An 18,168-nucleotide genomic window follows, 5' to 3' on the forward strand; every position below is an offset into this window, starting at 1 on the left:
AGATAAATGGTTGCGATTGGCATGACCCGGGCAAGGTGTGCTGGAGATCTGTTTGAGCGGGAGGGGGGCCAGACGCGTATGCCAGAGCAAAGAAAACATGAGCTTGCAGATGAATGGCCGCCCTTTGTGCGGTGGAGCCCAGATCTACCACTGTTCTGTTTGCTTTGTCCATGAAAGGTCTTGACTTCTGGCAATCCGCAAGGACACTACACTTGTGAAATCACACCATTCCAAACCAGTGGCCACCAGGAAAGTCAAGCTGCCATGGCGTGCCTGACACACACACACACACACTTTTGTCAACATGACTCACTTGAAATGCCAGGTGTAAACACAACAATTACCCACAATCCATCTGAGAGGTTCCATGCGATTTAAACACACAGATATGTATGGATGGATGTAAACTATGTGTCTGTGTGGGTGTGTGCATGTATGCATGTTTGTGTGTGTATGTATGTTGTGGCATCCCGCCACGTAAACCTCGGCCTGGACGGGCCCGAGGGGCCGTGAGGGACGGGATATACCACCCCCACCCACCAGCCGGCGACGGAGAGCATCCCTTTCGCCTCCCCAATCAGGGTGATTGGTGGACACCTGGCCGGTGGCAGGGGAGCCATCTTAAAAGGAGGTCCAGGACAGCACAGTACGGCACGGGAGCAAGGAGGAAGTGTTCGTGTTCGTGAGAGGCTAGAGGCCCACGGAGACCCTAGAGACCCCGTCTCCTTCATTGTATTTAAGTTGTACTCAATAAATGCCTTTAACGCCGTATCCGCACGCAAAAAGTGTCGTTTATCCGTGGAACCTGGCCCAACCGAGCACCGGGTTACCACATATGGTGGAGAATGCAGGCACTGAAGAACCCACTACAACCCCCACGGTAAAGTACCCCACCTATTAAGAGTGCAGAACCCGGACGGGACAGACGCCGCCGCCGCCAGGGACGCCGCCGCCGCCGCCAGGGACGCCGCCGCAGCAGCGGGAGAGAAGGCCGCAGCGCGAGGCCGGTACGGGACGGCGCCGGCGGACGTGGGGACGGGTCGGCCCTGTATGCTGGCGACCTGCTGGGCGCAGGGAACGTCCGGTAGTCCGACCATCCCGGCGCGGGTGATGAACCGGGACACGCAGGCCCTCCTGGACACCGGCAGTGTGGTTACCCTCCTTCGCCCCGACCTGGCGGGTGGGAAGGCAGGGGAACCGATGGAGGTGGCCTGCGTCCACGGGGACACCCGGACATGTGCCACGTGGTTGTCCGCACCACCCACGGTGTGTTCACGATCCGGGCGGGGATTGTTCCCCACCTACCGGTCCCGTTGGTAAACGGGAGGGACTGCCCGATTTTCCGCCGGTTTTGGGACCCGGCACTAGAGTCCCGAGGCAGGAGAGATGCGGTTGCCGTCGCGGCGAGAGATGCCGTCGCGGCGAGAGATGCGGTTGCCGTCGCGGCGAGAGATGCGGTTGCCGTCGCGGCGAGAGATGTGGCTGCCGTCGCGGCGAGGGATGCGGCCGGCGCCGCTGCGAGAGGGGCGGCCGCCGCCGCCACGAGGGACGCAGCCGCCGCCGCAGGACACACCCGGCCCCGTCGAGATACCTGCCTGGGCGGGTCCCTCGTCTACCTGAGGCTTGGTCAGAGGGTGGAAGAGTGTGGCATCCCGCCACATAAACCTCGGCCTGGACGGGCCCGAGGGACCGTGAGGGACGGGATATACCACCCACCAGCCGGCGACGTAGAGCATCCCTTTCGCCTCCCCAATCAGGGTGATTGGTGGACACCTGGCCGGTGGCAGGGGAGCCATCTTAAAAGGAGGTCCAGAACAGCACAGCGCGGCACGGAAGCAAGGAGGAAGTGTTCGTGTCCGCTAGAGGCTAGAGGCCCACGGAGGCCCTAGAGACCGCGTCTCCTTCATTGTATTTAAGTTGTACTCAATAAATGCCTTTAACGGCGTATCCGCACGCAAAAAGTGTCTTCTTCCGTGGAACCTGGCCCAACCGAGCACCGGGTTACCACAATGTATGTATTTGTTTTAGAGACGTCACATGATCAGCCAAATAAGAGGATAAAGATGGTGCCTCTTATCTACTTAAAATGGTGCCTTAATATTTAGGCGCTATTATTTGAGCATAACTTGCCCGTCAGCTATTAATGAAAGAAATTTGCCGTGAGAATATCTGTTTCTGTCCATCTCTCCATCTATCTAGGGATTTGTTCTCTTCTGCTCTCTTTAAGTCTCAAATCGTAGCAACAGCAGCTTTAAACTGAATCCACCTTTGAAACCAGTTAAGATTTCAAAGGATATAACAAGGAGTAGAACTTATCGGTGTGCATTGTGCGACGGCTCCTCTAATATTGTGTGACTGCACAGACTATGTATCACTGCCAATATGTGTTCAATGTAGGCTAATATCACATGACACTCCAAGTCTAATTCCTGCTCCCAATCTATATTCTGCTCATGATGCAAAGCCCAGGCCCAGATACCTGTAGGAAAGCGACATCAATGTCTAATCAGGCCAGTTATGGTACATCCTTCATTAAATCCGATCCAATATCACGGAATCAACCGGACAGCCTGCTTATGAAGCATCGCAGAGATAATCCCTCTTAACAGGATATGTAACCCCTACATGCAGATCATGAGAGTGCACTAACACATTGGGTAGTGTATTATTCTGATCGGGATCGAGATACTGTTTAGTGTTTAGCCTGTTGCTGGTGGCGGAGGGGGGGGTGTGTCTGGGGGGGGGAATCCAGAGGTAGACCTCACAAGCTACACAGACAGGAACCTCAGTTGGAATCCAATTACAAAACACTTTCATCGTTTCATCAAGCACATTGAATAAATTAACATAAGTTTGTGTAATTGTTGTCATGTCAATACATTTAACTGCTTAATGATTTCGAAAATCTAAATTACATTTGGTGTGATTAACCAATCCAATCCAAGGAATGTAGTTGAGTAAACAGAATAAGCAAAGCGATGATGGCCCTTCATTATATCCGGAGTTAATCGCAAGCACTTTGCTATGAATTGAATGAAAAAAACAGGTATTTGTTAGACAAGATCTCCCTTATTTTTGGAAGCCTGGCAACAGGTGTTAGTTCTATTTGCATGTCTATTCCCTTTGAAAAGATCAACTAATATACAATATTACAAAAATATGAAGTGGGTCACTATGATGAAACGGAGTGTTAAGTGTCTTAAAACAAACTTTCAAGAATGCCCATTAACAATTTTAAACAATGTTAATTGGTTTCACAAAGCCTACAGAATTAATATATTCAGTGTTGAAACATAAGAGTTTAAAAACAAGGACCTGAGGCGGGAACCCTAAACACTGGCTGTACATTGTACAAATAACACAAAGTTTCCTTTTATAGACATAGCACTTATTTTACAACAAAACAAAGTGTCTGCCACACCACTCTTCAAAGTCACCCTGACACCCCTTTGACACCCTCATAGATCAACCCCATCGACATTTTAAGGACACATTTTCCACATTCCGCAAAAAATCAGTAGTACATTAGTAGAGAACCTCATTTTTCATGCCGAAAAAATAGTTTATTACATATTGGGCTGATGAGAATAAACATATAGAGCTATACAGTATGTATGGCTCAATATTCATTAAATGCTCACGAAACAGTTATTACATTCAGATAGGCTGCAATCCCATGGAATTTAAGCAAACATTTGGTAAAGGAAGTACTGCATAGCCTTTCCACACAGACAGACAGACAGACAGACACCTTGACCATTGGTCAATTAGTCAATTTAACATTGTCAGCCTAATTCAAGACGGATGCTGGTGCAAAAAGAGAACAATAACATGTTTGGGCAAAGCAGGGATTTGGCCTTAAAAGAAAACATTATCACAGAAAAACAATCCAACTGTCACATTTCTTGTCGTCATGTAAGACACCTGTAAAAAGACCTGTAAGGCAATGTCATACCATTCAGACTACACTGTAGCCAATGAATGTATCATGTAGGCTAATTATGCATAAAGGATTGACGATTCTGGCTTTAAGGCATCTGCACATCGTTGTAGGCATACGAGAAGATCTTAACATCAAGTTATATTGAAAAATGGACAATTGAAATTAAATCACAAAATGGTTTGTTAAGGATCAAATGAAGGGTATCAAAAAATACGTTTGGTAAAGGCTTTCCTACGTTGTTAACAGGGGAATCCATCCATCAGAAAATCTATTAAAAAATCAACTTGTCTAACCCTGTCACTTCTGAACACCCCACACTGTTGATCACCCCTCGCTTTTGATCACCTCAACACCGCTGAAGTGGGCCAGCTCCTGCAGCACGGCGCTCTTGCCCAGGTGGTCGTTCCTTCTCTTCTCCATGATCACATCGTCTAGACTCTGGAACTCCAGATTGTGCCAATGTTTATCGGACAGAATCATCTTCAAGCGGTATGGCTGTTTTCCGATCCTTATCTCCCCACCCGTCTTAAACTCTCGCTTCCCAAACCTGCACCAGGCGGCGAAGCACTCGGAGCTCCTCCAGCTCAGCTCCCGGTCCTTCAGGCCCACCTGCTCCATAGCCGCCTGGACCACCAGGTCTGCACCGAGGGGCCTGAACCTGTACAGCTCGTTCACCACCCTGCACCTCCTTCCCTGACAGGCGTCCGTCAGGAAGCTGCTTTTGACCTCACATCTGTGCAAGTGCACCACTTGGAGATGTCCAACATACACAGCCCAGTGGGGGGGCTGGCCGGCGGCCACGAACTCCACCAGGTCCCCCGCTGTGCATCTGTGGAGGAGGTCCTCCGGGGTGTGGGACTCCAAGTCGTTGGACACGAGGCTCTTCTCGTAGATGCAGTCTCCACGGTGGTATACGGCGCACTCCACCTCGTCGCGTCTGTCGTAGGGCTTCTCTTCCCGGTTCCGGTCCTTCTCGACCACGTGCTCCTCCAGCTCATCGTTGTCGCTCGAGAAGATGTAAGAAACCCCGATCCGATGACCCTCCTCTGGGTCCAGGCCGTTGGGGTCCACCGTGGGAACTCCTGCGTAACTTAAATGCGCAATCTTATCCGCTTGGTTTCCCATCCCGCTGCTCCGACTCCACCGCGTAACGCGATCCGCAGTGTGTGAGCTCCACCTGTTACCAGTCAGCACACATCACAGACCGCCACGACACCGTCCTCCACACTGGAGAGACATTTCCTCAAAATTACGCACGGATCCTCCCCGTTGGAGATCAGATCAGTAATGAAGTAGACCTCCTTGGAAGTAAATGCGACAACCCGGAACGCCAAAGTGATCTCGAATCCAGTAGCTCTAAATCCCTCAGGTGTCCCTCGAGGCTCACCTGCTTTTGTCGAAGTTATATCAAAATAAACAGGTGGTTGAAGACGTTGGTGATGCAAAAACAAATAAACATTAGCTAGAATCTTGTCGCTCTGTTTGCGTTATCCTGGTTCCCCATCACGGTTCATTCTCTATAAACCACAGCCCGCTGCTGGCAAACCTGCTCGGTGGCAGATCTCTGGCGAGTGGCGACTGGTGAAGGGCTTTCTTTAAAGGGGAAGTGGCTGTTTCTTGACTCCACCTACTCCCTACTTTACACAATAGTACATTCATAGGTGGATCTGTTGCATCATATTCATCACCTCAAATCAGGAGTCCACCTTAAAAGTTTGTGTGTGTGTGTGTGTGTGTGTGTGTGTGTGTGTGTGTGTGTGTGTGTGTGTGTGTGTGTGTGTGTGTGTGTGTGTGTGTGTGTGTGTGTCTCTCTCTCTTTGTGTGCGTCTCTCTTTGTGTGTGTGTGTGTGTGTGTGTGTGTGTGTGTGTGTGTGTGTGTGTGTGTGTGTGTGTCTCTCTCTTTGTGTGCGTCTCTCTTTGTGTGTGTGTGTCTCTCATTCTCTCTCGTGTTTGTCTCTATCTCCCTCTGTGTTTGTGTGGTTCACTTTGTGTGTGTGTGTGTGTGTGTGTGTGTGTGTGTGTGTGTGTGTGTGTGTGTGTGTGTGTGTGTGTGTGTGTGTGTGTGTGTGTGTGTGTGCGTCAATGCAGACATGCTTGTTCTCGCCCTCCTCTGAGAGGTAACAGACGGGGGAGGGGCAACACCACTTTCCACTGCCTGCTCACCGACCTGGCTGGGAGATGTGTCTCCTCGAGGGACGGTGTCTGGGAATGGTCACAAACACACGCACAATAAGACATGTACTATTCCCCAAGACTTGGGGATACTACAAGTTCTTGTTTACACATAACACAATACAACACAATGAAGACTGTAGGTCCTTAGAGACACAAGTCTTTTACTTTGCTCATGGTCAGAGTATTGGTTTATTTCTGGCCCACACAATTAGATACTATTAAAAATCAACAGCATATCACATTTAAGCTCATAAACTCCTTTGAAATGAATGGACATTCCATTGTTATTAAATGTGTATGAACCAGTTAAACTTGTTAACCCAGAGCCGTTTAATGGCTTCAGCTGTACGCTTATTGCAATATCAAAGTCACTTAGGCGAACACTGTATTTGATACAGTGTAGAAAAATGTATGTTTCTGACTGCCGCAGTAAGGCTTTAACTACTTCAGCAGCTCCATCGGGTGATCGGGTCAGACTGGAAGAGGTCAGAACTGTTCTTAATGTACACTTGTTAATTGCACATTAAACACTTTTTTTTGCAGTGCCATGCCGTTTGGTTTAAACTATATATCAATCAGTTATTTAAATATACATAGGCCTATTGTATTTTTATTTTTTTCATTTTCGCATTTATTCCACAAGTACCTAGCTTCAAAGAATAAGCTCAACCCATTAGACCATTGTAGATAACAGAACCTGAACAAGAATTACTGGGGCCAGCAGTACGGCCACTGTCATTTCCATACAGAATACAACCATTTCGGTACATTCCTTACAACTCGGAAAATCTAGGAAGAAAGTTCATGATTGTGGTGTTATTCAAAGTGATATCCTCATCTTATTTGACTGGAGCAGCAGCTCTGATTCCCGTGAGGTGTGACCCAGGGTATAGCCCGGGGCATGTGCAATTTAGAAGTGATGCCTTAACCTTTGCCCAAAATAGCTTCACCATCCATAAATTCCCAGGACTTGAGTGTCCGACAGAGTGAGAAACCGGGAGAGGGAGATAGCAATAGAGTGTTTACCTACTGTGCATTCAGCCCGCGTGCCACTTTCTAAAGCTGTAACTGAGCGTGTCGAGGCAGATGGACAGAGCACGAACCCCCGGGTGTGGAGTCTGGTCACCTGGACCGCGTCCATGGAGGGCGTTCTAATGGAGGCCTCGTTACTCGCAGCCTGCAGTCGTCGTTTTGTTAACATTAAACACCCGGTGCATTCACATGCAGATAATAAGCTATGTTACAGAACCCGATAATAACTGCTATTGGTAATCCTTAACAATCATCCTTTGTCATTTAAACACTATGACCTGGATTCAGCTGCAGGAATTAATTCTGCTCAGGCACCAAAAGATCAACTGGTCAATCCCCCCCCCCTCCCAGTTTACACCAAGCCCAGTCTGGGGTTTGGGGATTGGTGGAAATGCAAGGCCAGAAAGACTGCTCAGAACACTGCTCAGGTTGAATATCGAACACCACTAACCACTCGGTGAGTTGCACATTTCTGAAAAACAACGTTTAGGGTTGTTTTAAGGACAGGTTATTGAATGCTCGTAGCCAGCCATTGTGAAGCAGGCAGGGGCGATTCGAAATGAGCCAAATACCCGAGATAGGGCCAATCGTCAAAATATCAATGTCAAACACGCTGTTTCATCCTAGACAACCAGGCTCAAAATGCAAAATACCAGACTTATCCTTTGAATGAATTGAAAGAATTGAAAACCTTAAATAAATATTTTCCCCCAATTTCCCTGGCAAATTTAATTATGTTAATAAGTTCGAGTTCTAGCAAAATTCTAACACAAAATACAATCAATGATCATTTGAATTGACAGGGTACCTGCAGTTTTCAACCAGTTACATTTAAGACATAAACCGCTTAGAGGAAGGAGGCAAATAAGTACTTCACATTCAACAACTTTTGACATTTGGTTGATGTTAATTATTCTTCCTCTCCCAATAGTTATTGGGGTATTGGCATATTTACCACCAAAGCCCGCTCAAACATGATTGCTGGAGTACAAACTGACACCAGAACACCTCTGATACCAAAATCTCTTTTTCCTGCAGATTCTGCATTCATATGCAGATATCTGTTTAAAGAGATTTGCCAAGCATTATCCTCATCCTCATCCTCATCGTCATCCGCTTATCCGGGGTCGGGTCGCGGGGGGAGCAGCTCAAGCAGGGGGCCCCAGACTTCCCTTTCCCGGGCCACATTGACCAGCTCTGACGGGGGGATCCCGAGGCGTTCCCAGGCCAGTGTTGAGATATAATCTCTCCACCTAGTCCTGGGTCTTCCCCGAGGTCTCCTCCCCACTGGATGTGCCTGAAACACCTCCCAAGGAAGGCGCCCAGTGGGCATCCTTACCAGATGCCCGAACCACCTCAACTGACTCCTTTCTAAGTAAAGGAGCAGCGGCTCTAATCCGAGTTCCTCACGGATGGCTGAGCTTCTCACCCTATCCCTAAGGGAGACGCCAGCCACCCTTCTGAGAAAACTCATCTCGGCCGCTTGTACCCGCGATCTCGTCCTTTCGGTCATCACCCAGCCCTCATGACCATAGGTGAGGATAGGAACGAAGATCGACCGGTAGATCGAGAGCTTTGCCTTGTGGCTCAGCTCTCTTTTCGTTACAACGGTGCGGTAAAGCGAACGCAATACCGCCCCCGCTGCTCCGATTCTCCGGCCAATCTCACGCTCCATAGTACCCTCACTCGCGAACAAGACCCCGAGGTACTTGAACTCCTTCACTTGGGCTAAGGACTCATTTCCTACCCGGGTAAGCAATCCACCGGTTTCCTGCTAAGATTCATGGCCTCAGATTTAGCGGTGCTGATCCTCATCCCAGCCGCTTCACACTCGGCGGCCAGCCGATCCAGTGAGTGCTGAAGGTCACAGGCCGATGATCCAATGAGGACCACATCATCTGCAAAAAGCAGTGACGAGATCCTCAGACCACCGAACTGCAACCCCTCCCCACCACGACTACGCCTCGATATCCTGTCCATGTATATTACAAACAGGATTGGTGACAAGGCGCAGCCCTGGCGGAGACCAGCACCCACTGAGAACGAAACTGACTGGCTGCCGAGAACACGAACACAGCTCTCGCTTTGGGAGTACAAAGATTGGATGGCCCTGAGGATAGACCCCCTTACCCCATACTCCCGCAGCACCTCCCACAGTTTCTCCCGGGAGACCCGGTCATACGCCTTCTCCAGATCCACAAAACGCATGTAGACCGGATGGGCATACTCCCAGGCCCCCTCCAGGATCCTTGCGAGAGTGAAGAGCTGGTCCGTAGTTCCACGTCCGGGGCGAAAACCGCATTGTTCCTCTTCAATCTGAGGTTCGACGATCGGCCGAACCCTCCTTTCCAGCACCTTGGAGTAGACTTTACCAGGGAGGCTGAGAAGTGTGATACCCCGGTAATTGGCACACACTCACTGGTCCCCCTTTTTGAACAGGGGAACCACCACCCCGGTTTGCCACTCCTTTGGCACTGTACCCGACTCCCACGCGATGTTGAATAGGCGTGTCAACCATGACAGCCCCTCAACACCCAGAGCCTTTAGCATTTCTGGCTGGATCTCATCAATCCCTGGGGCTTTGCCACTGCGGAGATGTTTGACTACCTCAGTGACCTCCACCAGGGAAATTGACGACGAAACACCATCAACCTCGAGCTCTGCCTCCAACATAGAGGGCGTGTTATTCGGATTCAGGAGTTCCTCAAAGTGTTCCTTCCAACGTCCGACGACCTCCTCAGTTGAGGTCAACAGAGTCCCATCCTTACTGTACACAGCTTGGATGGTTCCCCGTTTCCCCCTCCTGAGGTGCCGGATAGTCTTCCAGAAACACTTTGGTGCCGACCGAAAGTCCTTCTCCATGGCCTCTCCGAACTTCTCCCACACCCGCTGCTTAGTCTCCGACACGGCAGCCGCTGCAGCCCTTCGAGCCTGTCGGTACCTTGCAACCGAGTCAGGAGTCCTCCAGGATATCATATCCCGGAAGGCCTCCTTCTTCAGTCGGACGGCTTCCCTGACCACCGGTGTCCACCACGGTGTCCGAGGGTTACCGCCCCTTGAGGAGCCTAAGACCCTGAGGCCACAGCTAGCCACCGCAGCTTCAGCAATGGAGGCTTTGAACACCGCCCACTCCGGCTCAATGCCCCCAACCTCCACAGGAATGCCAGAAAAGCTCCGCCGGAGGTGTGAGTTGAAGATACCTAGGATGGGGGCCTCCTCCAGACGTTCCCAGTTCACCCGCACTACTCGTTTGTGCTTACCAGGTCTATCCGGAAATTTCCCCCATTCCCTGATCCAACTCACAACCAGATGGTGGTCGGTTGACAGTTCCGCCCCTCTCTTTACCCGAGTGTCCAAAACATGCGGCCTCAGATCAGATGACACGATCACGAAATCGATCATCGATCTTCGGCCTAGGGTACTCTGGTACCAGGTACACTTATGAGCACCCTTATGTTCGAACATGGTGTTTGTTATGGATAATCCATGACTAGCACAGAAGTCCAATAACAAACGACCGCTCGGGTTTAGATCAGGGAGGCCGTTCCTCCCCACCACGCTTCTCCAGGTGTCTCCATCGTTGCCCACGTGGGCGTTGAAGTCTCCCAGCAGAACTACGGAGTCCCCTACTGGAGCCCCATACAGGACTCCATTCAGGGTCTCCAAGAAGGCAGAGTACTCTGAGCTGCTGTTTGGTGCATACGCACAAACAACAGTCAGAGTTTTCCCCCCTACAACCCTTAGGCGCAGGGAGGCGACCCTCTCGTCTACCGGGGTAAACTCCAACACCGCGGCGCTCAGCCGGGGATTTATGAGTATCCCCACACCCGCCCGGCGCCTCACGCCCTCAGCAACTCCGGAGAAGAATAGAGTCCAACCCTTATCCAGGAGTACGGTACCAGAGCTGAGACTGTGCGTGGAGGTAAGCCCCACCAGATCTAACTGATAGCGCTCCACCTCCCTCACAAGCTCCGGTTCCTTTCCCCACAGCGAGGTGACGTTCCACGTCCCCAGAGCCAGCTTCTGCCGCCCGGGTCTGGTCCGTCGAGACCCCTGACCTTCGCTGCCACCCATGTGGCTGCGCACCCGACCCCAACGGGTCTTCCCACAGGTGGTGGGCCCATGGGAGGAAGAGAGGGGGGGTGCCACGTAGTTTGTTCGGGCTGTGCCCGACAGGGCTCCGTGGCAAACCCGGCCACCAGGCGCTCGCCATCGAGCCCTCCGTCTGGGCCTGGCTCCAGACGGGGGCCCCGGGCTTCCTCCGGGCCGGGTCACATCTCCTCTTTTACAGTTATTCATTGGAGTTTTTTTTAACCATTCTTAGTCTGGCCCCTCACCTGAGACCACTCTGCCATGAGAGACCCTACCAGGAGCACAAGGCTCCAGACAACACAGCTCTCAGGTTCACAGGGACACGCAAACCTCTCCACCACGATAAGGTGACGGTTCCAGGAGAAGCATTAACCTAATCTATTCATCTGAATAATAGATTCATCAATAAAACCACCCCTTGGGATGCTGACCAACTTGTCTGATAGAGCTGAACTTAATGCCATGGTTTACATTTACCAATGCAGCTGCCACAGTTCCTTCCCCATAGCGCCAAGTTCTTCCTTTTATTTGCAGCACCAGTTACCACAAGACACTTTTCCTATTTCCAGTGAGGGGCCAGGTAGTGTATAGTACTAGGCCAACAACACTGCACTTAAAAACAGATGCTACAAAAGGCCAATCAAGGTTGCCTGTAATAGAGGTAAAATGCATGCAAGCGTTAGAGAATGAACAGACATACCAATAGAATGTGTCTGTGTATGGGGAGATCAGTCTTATGTGGCGCTGCACAAATCCACAACAAGGTTCACCTAAATCCACCAGCCCAAACCAGTCTAAACCACTTCAACAGTCTCAGAAAGGAAAACAAAGGGGGTTACTCACTGTGGTGGTCCCCGCTGAAGCTCGGCCATGTTTTGTCTGGATCGTTCAGTCAAATGCACAAAAAAAACCAACAAACAACGAGAGGTCCCCCTAATTATTAATCAAGTTTGGTCAGATGGCAAATGAAAATAAGTTCCTTGCGTGCACCTCGATATAGGGGTGCGTGACATTTGATGAAGAGCTAATGAGAATGAACGCACTGTGAATGGCTGTTAGAGAGAAGCTGGAGACTCCTGAATCCTGTTTATCTTAAACACACTCTTTTGAAAATATCTCACGCACACAGCCAGTAGTCATGATGAACTTCTATCAGAAGTTATGCTACATTTTCCCGTTGGCATTGGTGATATCGAAGGTCAATCCAACGCCACTGTAATAGAGATGTTTAGAAAATATTTGCATCACAAAAAGAGCAATATTACACACACAAATACATTTTGGTTGAAGGAGAGATTTCTCTCTATTTATTCATATTTTCATATACTTTTTACATATTCTGTTTTTTGTAATAACACTTTTCTCGAGAGGAACTAGACAGTGTCGGAATAATGGGTGTTGTAGCGAGAAAGGTGACATTTCCTTTGTCTTTTTTTTGGGAACCCATTTCATTTGCATTATCATTAGAATTAGTATTATTATTCAGTCAATAATATTCACAGTCCCATCAAACGAGCAAGACAAAGACTTTCTAAATGTGGATTGATATATAAAACTAACAGTATATTTTTGTACTTCTTTTCTTAAAACACTGGTGGATGATTCTAGGATAGAGAAGGGGGCTAGGGATAGGGGGTGACTGTGTGATGGAGGGGTTATCGGGGAGATAAAGGTCAGGGGTCAATTTTTGTGATGGTAGGCACATACAAAAAAACAGAAAAAATAATGTCTCCAATGATGTAGGCTACAATACACACACGCACACACTCACACACACCACATACACACTTAAATCTCTAAACAATTATCATGCTTGAACTGGACCTCCTATGAAGTCCTTTTTTCTACATTGTCACCAGCATTATTAACAACAAATGGGTCGAAAATATTTACGGAAGCGGATATCATGGAAAGTACAAAAACTGAAAGGGAAAACAAAGGCAAACTAACAAAGAATGGCTTCCAGCTGCAAATGCGATTTGAAAGGAACTTTACGTCCGTAAAGCATCGCTAAGAAAGAACACTTTCTGAGCAACAATGTGTCTCAGACAGTATGTGTATCAGGCTCCATGGCCTACTCCCTAGGGGTCAGGACAAAGTTACCCCAATCTCATCAATGGACACAGAACCCCAAAAAAGACACGATGTTGTAAACAATCCACAGACGGGACAGTGTGTCACCCAGAACAAACAACGTGGAACCAGGCCAAGGAAAGAGCCTAGCCGATTCACACACCTGGGCGAAGCCAGCTGGGCTCCTGATTGGTAACGTTGGGTGAATTTGGTTAATCTAGAGGAGAGAATATGTTGATGTGGTTGTGGGAGGGGTTCCTCATTTCATGTCTAATGACCGGAATTGCCCCAATAATTGAACCGAATGGAGAAAAAATAAGTTTTTAATTGTTATTGGACGTTGGAATGGTGATGTGAAAAATAAGTGTTAAGGCGACAAAATAATAACCATCATGAAACAATAATAAAAAAATCGAAACGTGCTTAAAACATAAGAGAGTCTTTGTTGTCACGAGAGGCGCTGGGAGGAGCTGGAATCCCTGTATGGAGAGGAGATCAGAGCTCCATGAGGATTGGCTAATGCTTCACCACCTGTGCTATGGCTTGGCAACCAACCACAGCCCATTCGAGGGATAGAACCCAGAAGCAATCCCCCACCCACTTCAAAAAACGGCAATAAAAAAAACAATCATAAACAAAAACAAAAGTAGAACATATGCCATTACTTCTTCCAAAGGGGTTTGGACACATAAAGAAAGGGGGTCCCACAAACAGAAGGGACTGGACAAGGGCCTTCTCATGACGTGGTTTGTGCAACAGTATCATGCATCAGATCAGATGAGACAATACAAGATGGGCAGGGGGAACCAGAAGTGACCGGGCCAGGCCAAGGTCTTGGTCCATTCTCACACTTTTACAACCAGTTGAGCTGATCCACTCAACACATAGAATGGGTTGATTACATCTAAGCTAATAATATTTCACTCACCCTCCTGTCGAGGATGATGATTATATTAATAATAATAATAAAAACATCCATTGAATGCTAGGATAAAGACCTGAACCCAAAGTCCTTGCGTTCTCTAGTACTTCAATCTCAAGTGGTTGTTGAAACTGTCATATCTGAACACCACAATGGTTGCACATTGGGTGGAGGTGGGGTGAGGGGTCTATACTTCAACAAGAGCACCACACCACCGTACACGAAACTGCCTTTTATTACAAACACGCTCAATTTACAATATGGGTGCGGCCGCAAAAAGGGGAGGTTAGCTGCTAATATCTCCCCAGCATTTTGATAAATGGCCCCAGAGATGTGAGACACGTGGTGCAGGGGGGGGGGGGGCTGGGGTTCATTCTGTTCTCCAGCGGCAGATCACTGAGAGGAGGAGGAGGAGGAGCAGGAGGAAGCCTGGGAGGGACACCATACTGCCTTGTGACCAGATCAAAACAAACGGCCATCAAGAGTGTGCGAGGCAGCGACGTTCCCCGGACCGGGGAGCCCTAGAAATGCTTATGTGGTTAATTTGATTATTTTCTGTTACTGAAGGGTTAGGATTGGGGTTAGGGTTTAGAACCCAGTCAGGGTTGCAAGATTGGGCAGGAAATATGACCCAATCTGGCAACACTGTTCCTGTAACTGAATCTCCAGGCCTGGTTAGAGGGTGGAGGGGTGGTGGGGGGGGGGCGGAATTATGTGGGCTGGTCCCGCTGCAGGGCGGCGAAGTTGAGGGCGGGAGGGGCGCGGCCGTTCCACTCCCTGAGCGCTCCGTCCTTGAAGAGGAGGTTCAGGGCCGGCAGAGGGACCCCGGACTCGGCCGGGGGCTGGCTGAGGGGGCCCGACACGCCGCTCTCGGGGTCCGCTGACTGGCTCGAGTCCTGCGGAGAGGAGGGAGGAGGGTCAGGGGTCATCGTCATGGTGATGAACTTTGATAGTAACTACTCTAAATGCGATATAAATACAATTTTCGCCCACACACAAAAGTAATCTCACGAAGAAAAAGTGTGATTAAAACCACAACATATCTTTGTGCTTAATTAAAAATGTAAACACAAAGTCACATTATCACCCTGTGTGCGCAACAAAACAAAAAAACACATTGTTTCAATCTCCTTAGTTGTTCAGGGCTAAACAAACTCTTCACACATTCTTTGGCTTATGAATTCTGCAACAGTTGAAGTAGTTTTAGTATTATGTTTGAGGGGTGTGGTGAGTGGTGTGGGGAGGGGGGTGGGGGAACAAAGGCTTCACCTGGAATGACTGAACAAAGCTCAGAACTTTCAGTGAGAGCTTCCGGCTCTCGTGAAGCAGCTCTTGAAGACTGTAACCACAGAATAACAGAAGAATGACTCATTCAATTCTCAAACAGTTTCAAGTCTATTATTATCTTGGATATTCTACTTTACAATTTTGTTCTCTCAAATTGTATTTCAAATGTATATTCCCTCAAAGTGCATTTAAAATTTCCTTTCTATGAAATATACAATTCCATTAATCGCAATTCCATTTGAAATTCTATTCTCTGATTCTCTATTTTGAATTCCCTGCTGTCACTTGATTTTTTTATTCTTTTTTTTTATTATATTTCATATTTGCGTGATGGTTTGTACCTGTCCTTGCCGCAGAGTTTGTGCGAGGCGATCTTCTGACACACTCTGCGGTTGAGCTCCGAGCTAAAGAGAGGCATGCCGAAGCTCAGCTCCAGGGGAACCCACTCATCCTCTGTGGGAAGAGCTGAGGAAAACCACACCAGGAGAGGAACGTCATCATAGAGACAATGGGAGAATATCATTCATAAAAGAAGATTAGAATTTGATCATAATACAATGACGTTAATAATAATAACAATAATAATAATACAAGCATCGCTTTTTTACGATACCTTTGAACCAAACATCTTATTTATTAATAGGCCAAATCTGTCGTCGGCATAAAAACATGATAGAATTATACTTTATTATTCCAGAAGTGAATGCAACGGCAGAGCTCAGTACAGCTAAGCCCCTCTGAATGATTCAGGAGAAGAGAGTTAGGGATGGAGGGAGGGAGGGAGCCACTACCTTCCGTCTTGGCCCTGGCCTCCCCCGCACTTTCCTCGGCCACCAGCTCAAAGGACTCGGTGCTGCCGTTGGTGTCAAAGCCTCCGCCCAGGTGAGTGTCACCTTGGGGCGGTGGGGTTGGGAGGGGAAAACAACGATATCATCAATCATCTTCCTGCCACTCAGAACGCCGCGCCCCGCCCCCATCTCTTCATACTTCATTAATAAACAACGGAAGAAGGTCTCCGTGTGGAAGGAGACATCTCAAGGGGAAATCTGTGTGTTAATGATATTCAAAAGAAAAACGACACGCTACGAGGTGTCCTAAATAACAGACTTATAATCGTATAAATAAACATGGCTATATATAGGTGCAGAATGAGTGTGGTGACTGGGGTGTTGCTCTTCAGGCAGAGAAGGCCCAACCCGTCTCCTACAGGACTTCTATTGTTGTCATCATCAGGAGCCTCAAACTCAAAATAAAGTAAAGAACTAGCAGATTGCTGCAGTGTGTGAGAGTAACAAGGAGAGTGTGATAACAATGACCCACTCCAACCTCAACTGCTATTATTTGGTTCCCATCCTGCATGCTGAAGCAGTGATACCACCTCCCTCCCTGGCTAAAATACCTTCTGTGCTGCATTAAAACACATTGTTTCCATTTGTGTAGCCTCAGCGATTACTAATTCTGTGATTAGAGTGGCATTGGCAAAATTAAATCAGAAAGTCCTCACAGGCGGCCACAATAAAGATACACAATTAAATAGACAAACATCCTAATTAAACCAGGCTGGAGGTCATTCTGATTTAATTCCCGCTTTCAATGGCAATAAGGCTCAGGGACCACAGCTCCGGCTACGTCCAGCTCCGTCAGATGTACGCTAAAGCTTTAGCTGAGCAGCCCACTGCATGGATAACAGCGTCTTGGTAACCTCTTGGTACAACAATCCCAGCAGGTGCACAGCGTCTCAGAGTCTTTTCAAGAACAGCGCGGGTTTATGAAAAATGGGGCCCATTTTGTAGCAAATACTTCCCAGCACAGCTGGCGGGTGTTTGCGTGTGTGTGGCTGCAGTTTGTGTGCCTGGAAGATTTCGGACACAATGTATTCGAGAATGTCATTATGCAGTCCCGGCTTGCTCAACTGGTAGACCATGGCATTAACAAAGCCTGGGTTAGCCGTTGCATTCCCACAGGGACCCACAAGTTCTGAGAAACTATGCAGAAACGGTATTATAATGGTTAAATTACTTTGCACATGTTTGTGTGAGGGAGCGGATGACTGATGAGAACGATGTCTGATGTCTGTGTGTGTGTCTGTGTGTCTGTGCATCAGTGCTTGACGTTGGAGGAGGTATAAAGCCTTGGCTGCGGTCCTCACCCCTGCAGTCGTTGGCGTCGCTCTCCCTGTGGCGGTGCCTGTTGCTGGGGTTCAGCATTGTGATGTAGCCGCACTGGTGCTTCAGGTCCACGCTCTCCTGCAGTGTGCGCAGGGCCTTATGCACGCACATGTTGGACGAGGAGAACTCTAAGCAGCGGAGGGAGCCAAGAAGGGAATGGTTACCAGTGGATGCGACAAGTTCTTTGGTAAGTTGATGGTTTTATATTGATACATATACATGGATATAAAAATTACCAGGACGTATCTATTTTATATTTGAATAATGAAAGAAATATTGCTTGCCAGCCCCTATATCTCTCTTTGTTTACAACTATTGATTCTCCGTCACTGCAGTCATCCAGCCCAGCCACGCGGCTTCTCATAACACAGCTACACAGCGTATTGGACAGACCCTGGGAACTGTTCTTATTCTGAAAGTCTCCAGCCTACCAACTGGGAGGGGCTCAGTCTGGCACATTCCCACTTTAAGGAGCA

At 48.5% G+C, this 18,168-nt stretch overlaps 2 protein-coding genes across 3 annotated transcripts in view; both read right to left on the minus strand.

Annotated features, from left to right (window-relative positions):
• Positions 1 to 3,132: 3,132 nt before the first annotated feature.
• On the minus strand, positions 3,133 to 5,523 carry lratd2a (LRAT domain containing 2a). The gene has a single exon (XM_030347938.1). The coding sequence runs from the start codon at positions 5,066 to 5,068 to the stop codon at positions 4,268 to 4,270; it is 801 nt and encodes a 266-aa protein (XP_030203798.1). The 5' UTR covers positions 5,069 to 5,523; the 3' UTR covers positions 3,133 to 4,267.
• Positions 5,524 to 12,516: 6,993 nt separating this feature from the next.
• fam91a1 (family with sequence similarity 91 member A1) overlaps positions 12,517 to 18,168 on the minus strand; it is a 35,863-nt gene continuing 30,211 nt past the window's right edge. For both annotated transcript variants that reach the window (XM_030347104.1, XM_030347103.1), the window contains exons 20-24: positions 17,674 to 17,820; positions 16,316 to 16,417; positions 15,866 to 15,989; positions 15,507 to 15,576; positions 12,517 to 15,133 (exon numbers count right to left, since the gene is read on the minus strand). In XM_030347104.1, coding sequence (XP_030202964.1) covers positions 14,948 to 15,133; positions 15,507 to 15,576; positions 15,866 to 15,989; positions 16,316 to 16,417; positions 17,674 to 17,820 — 629 coding nt within the window. In that variant the 3' untranslated portion in view covers positions 12,517 to 14,947. The remainder of the gene's footprint in view (positions 15,134 to 15,506; positions 15,577 to 15,865; positions 15,990 to 16,315; positions 16,418 to 17,673; positions 17,821 to 18,168) is intronic.

The sequence above is a fragment of the Gadus morhua genome, chromosome 22 (assembly GCF_902167405.1).
Source record: "Gadus morhua chromosome 22, gadMor3.0, whole genome shotgun sequence".
NCBI classification, from domain to species: domain Eukaryota; kingdom Metazoa; phylum Chordata; class Actinopteri; order Gadiformes; family Gadidae; genus Gadus; species Gadus morhua.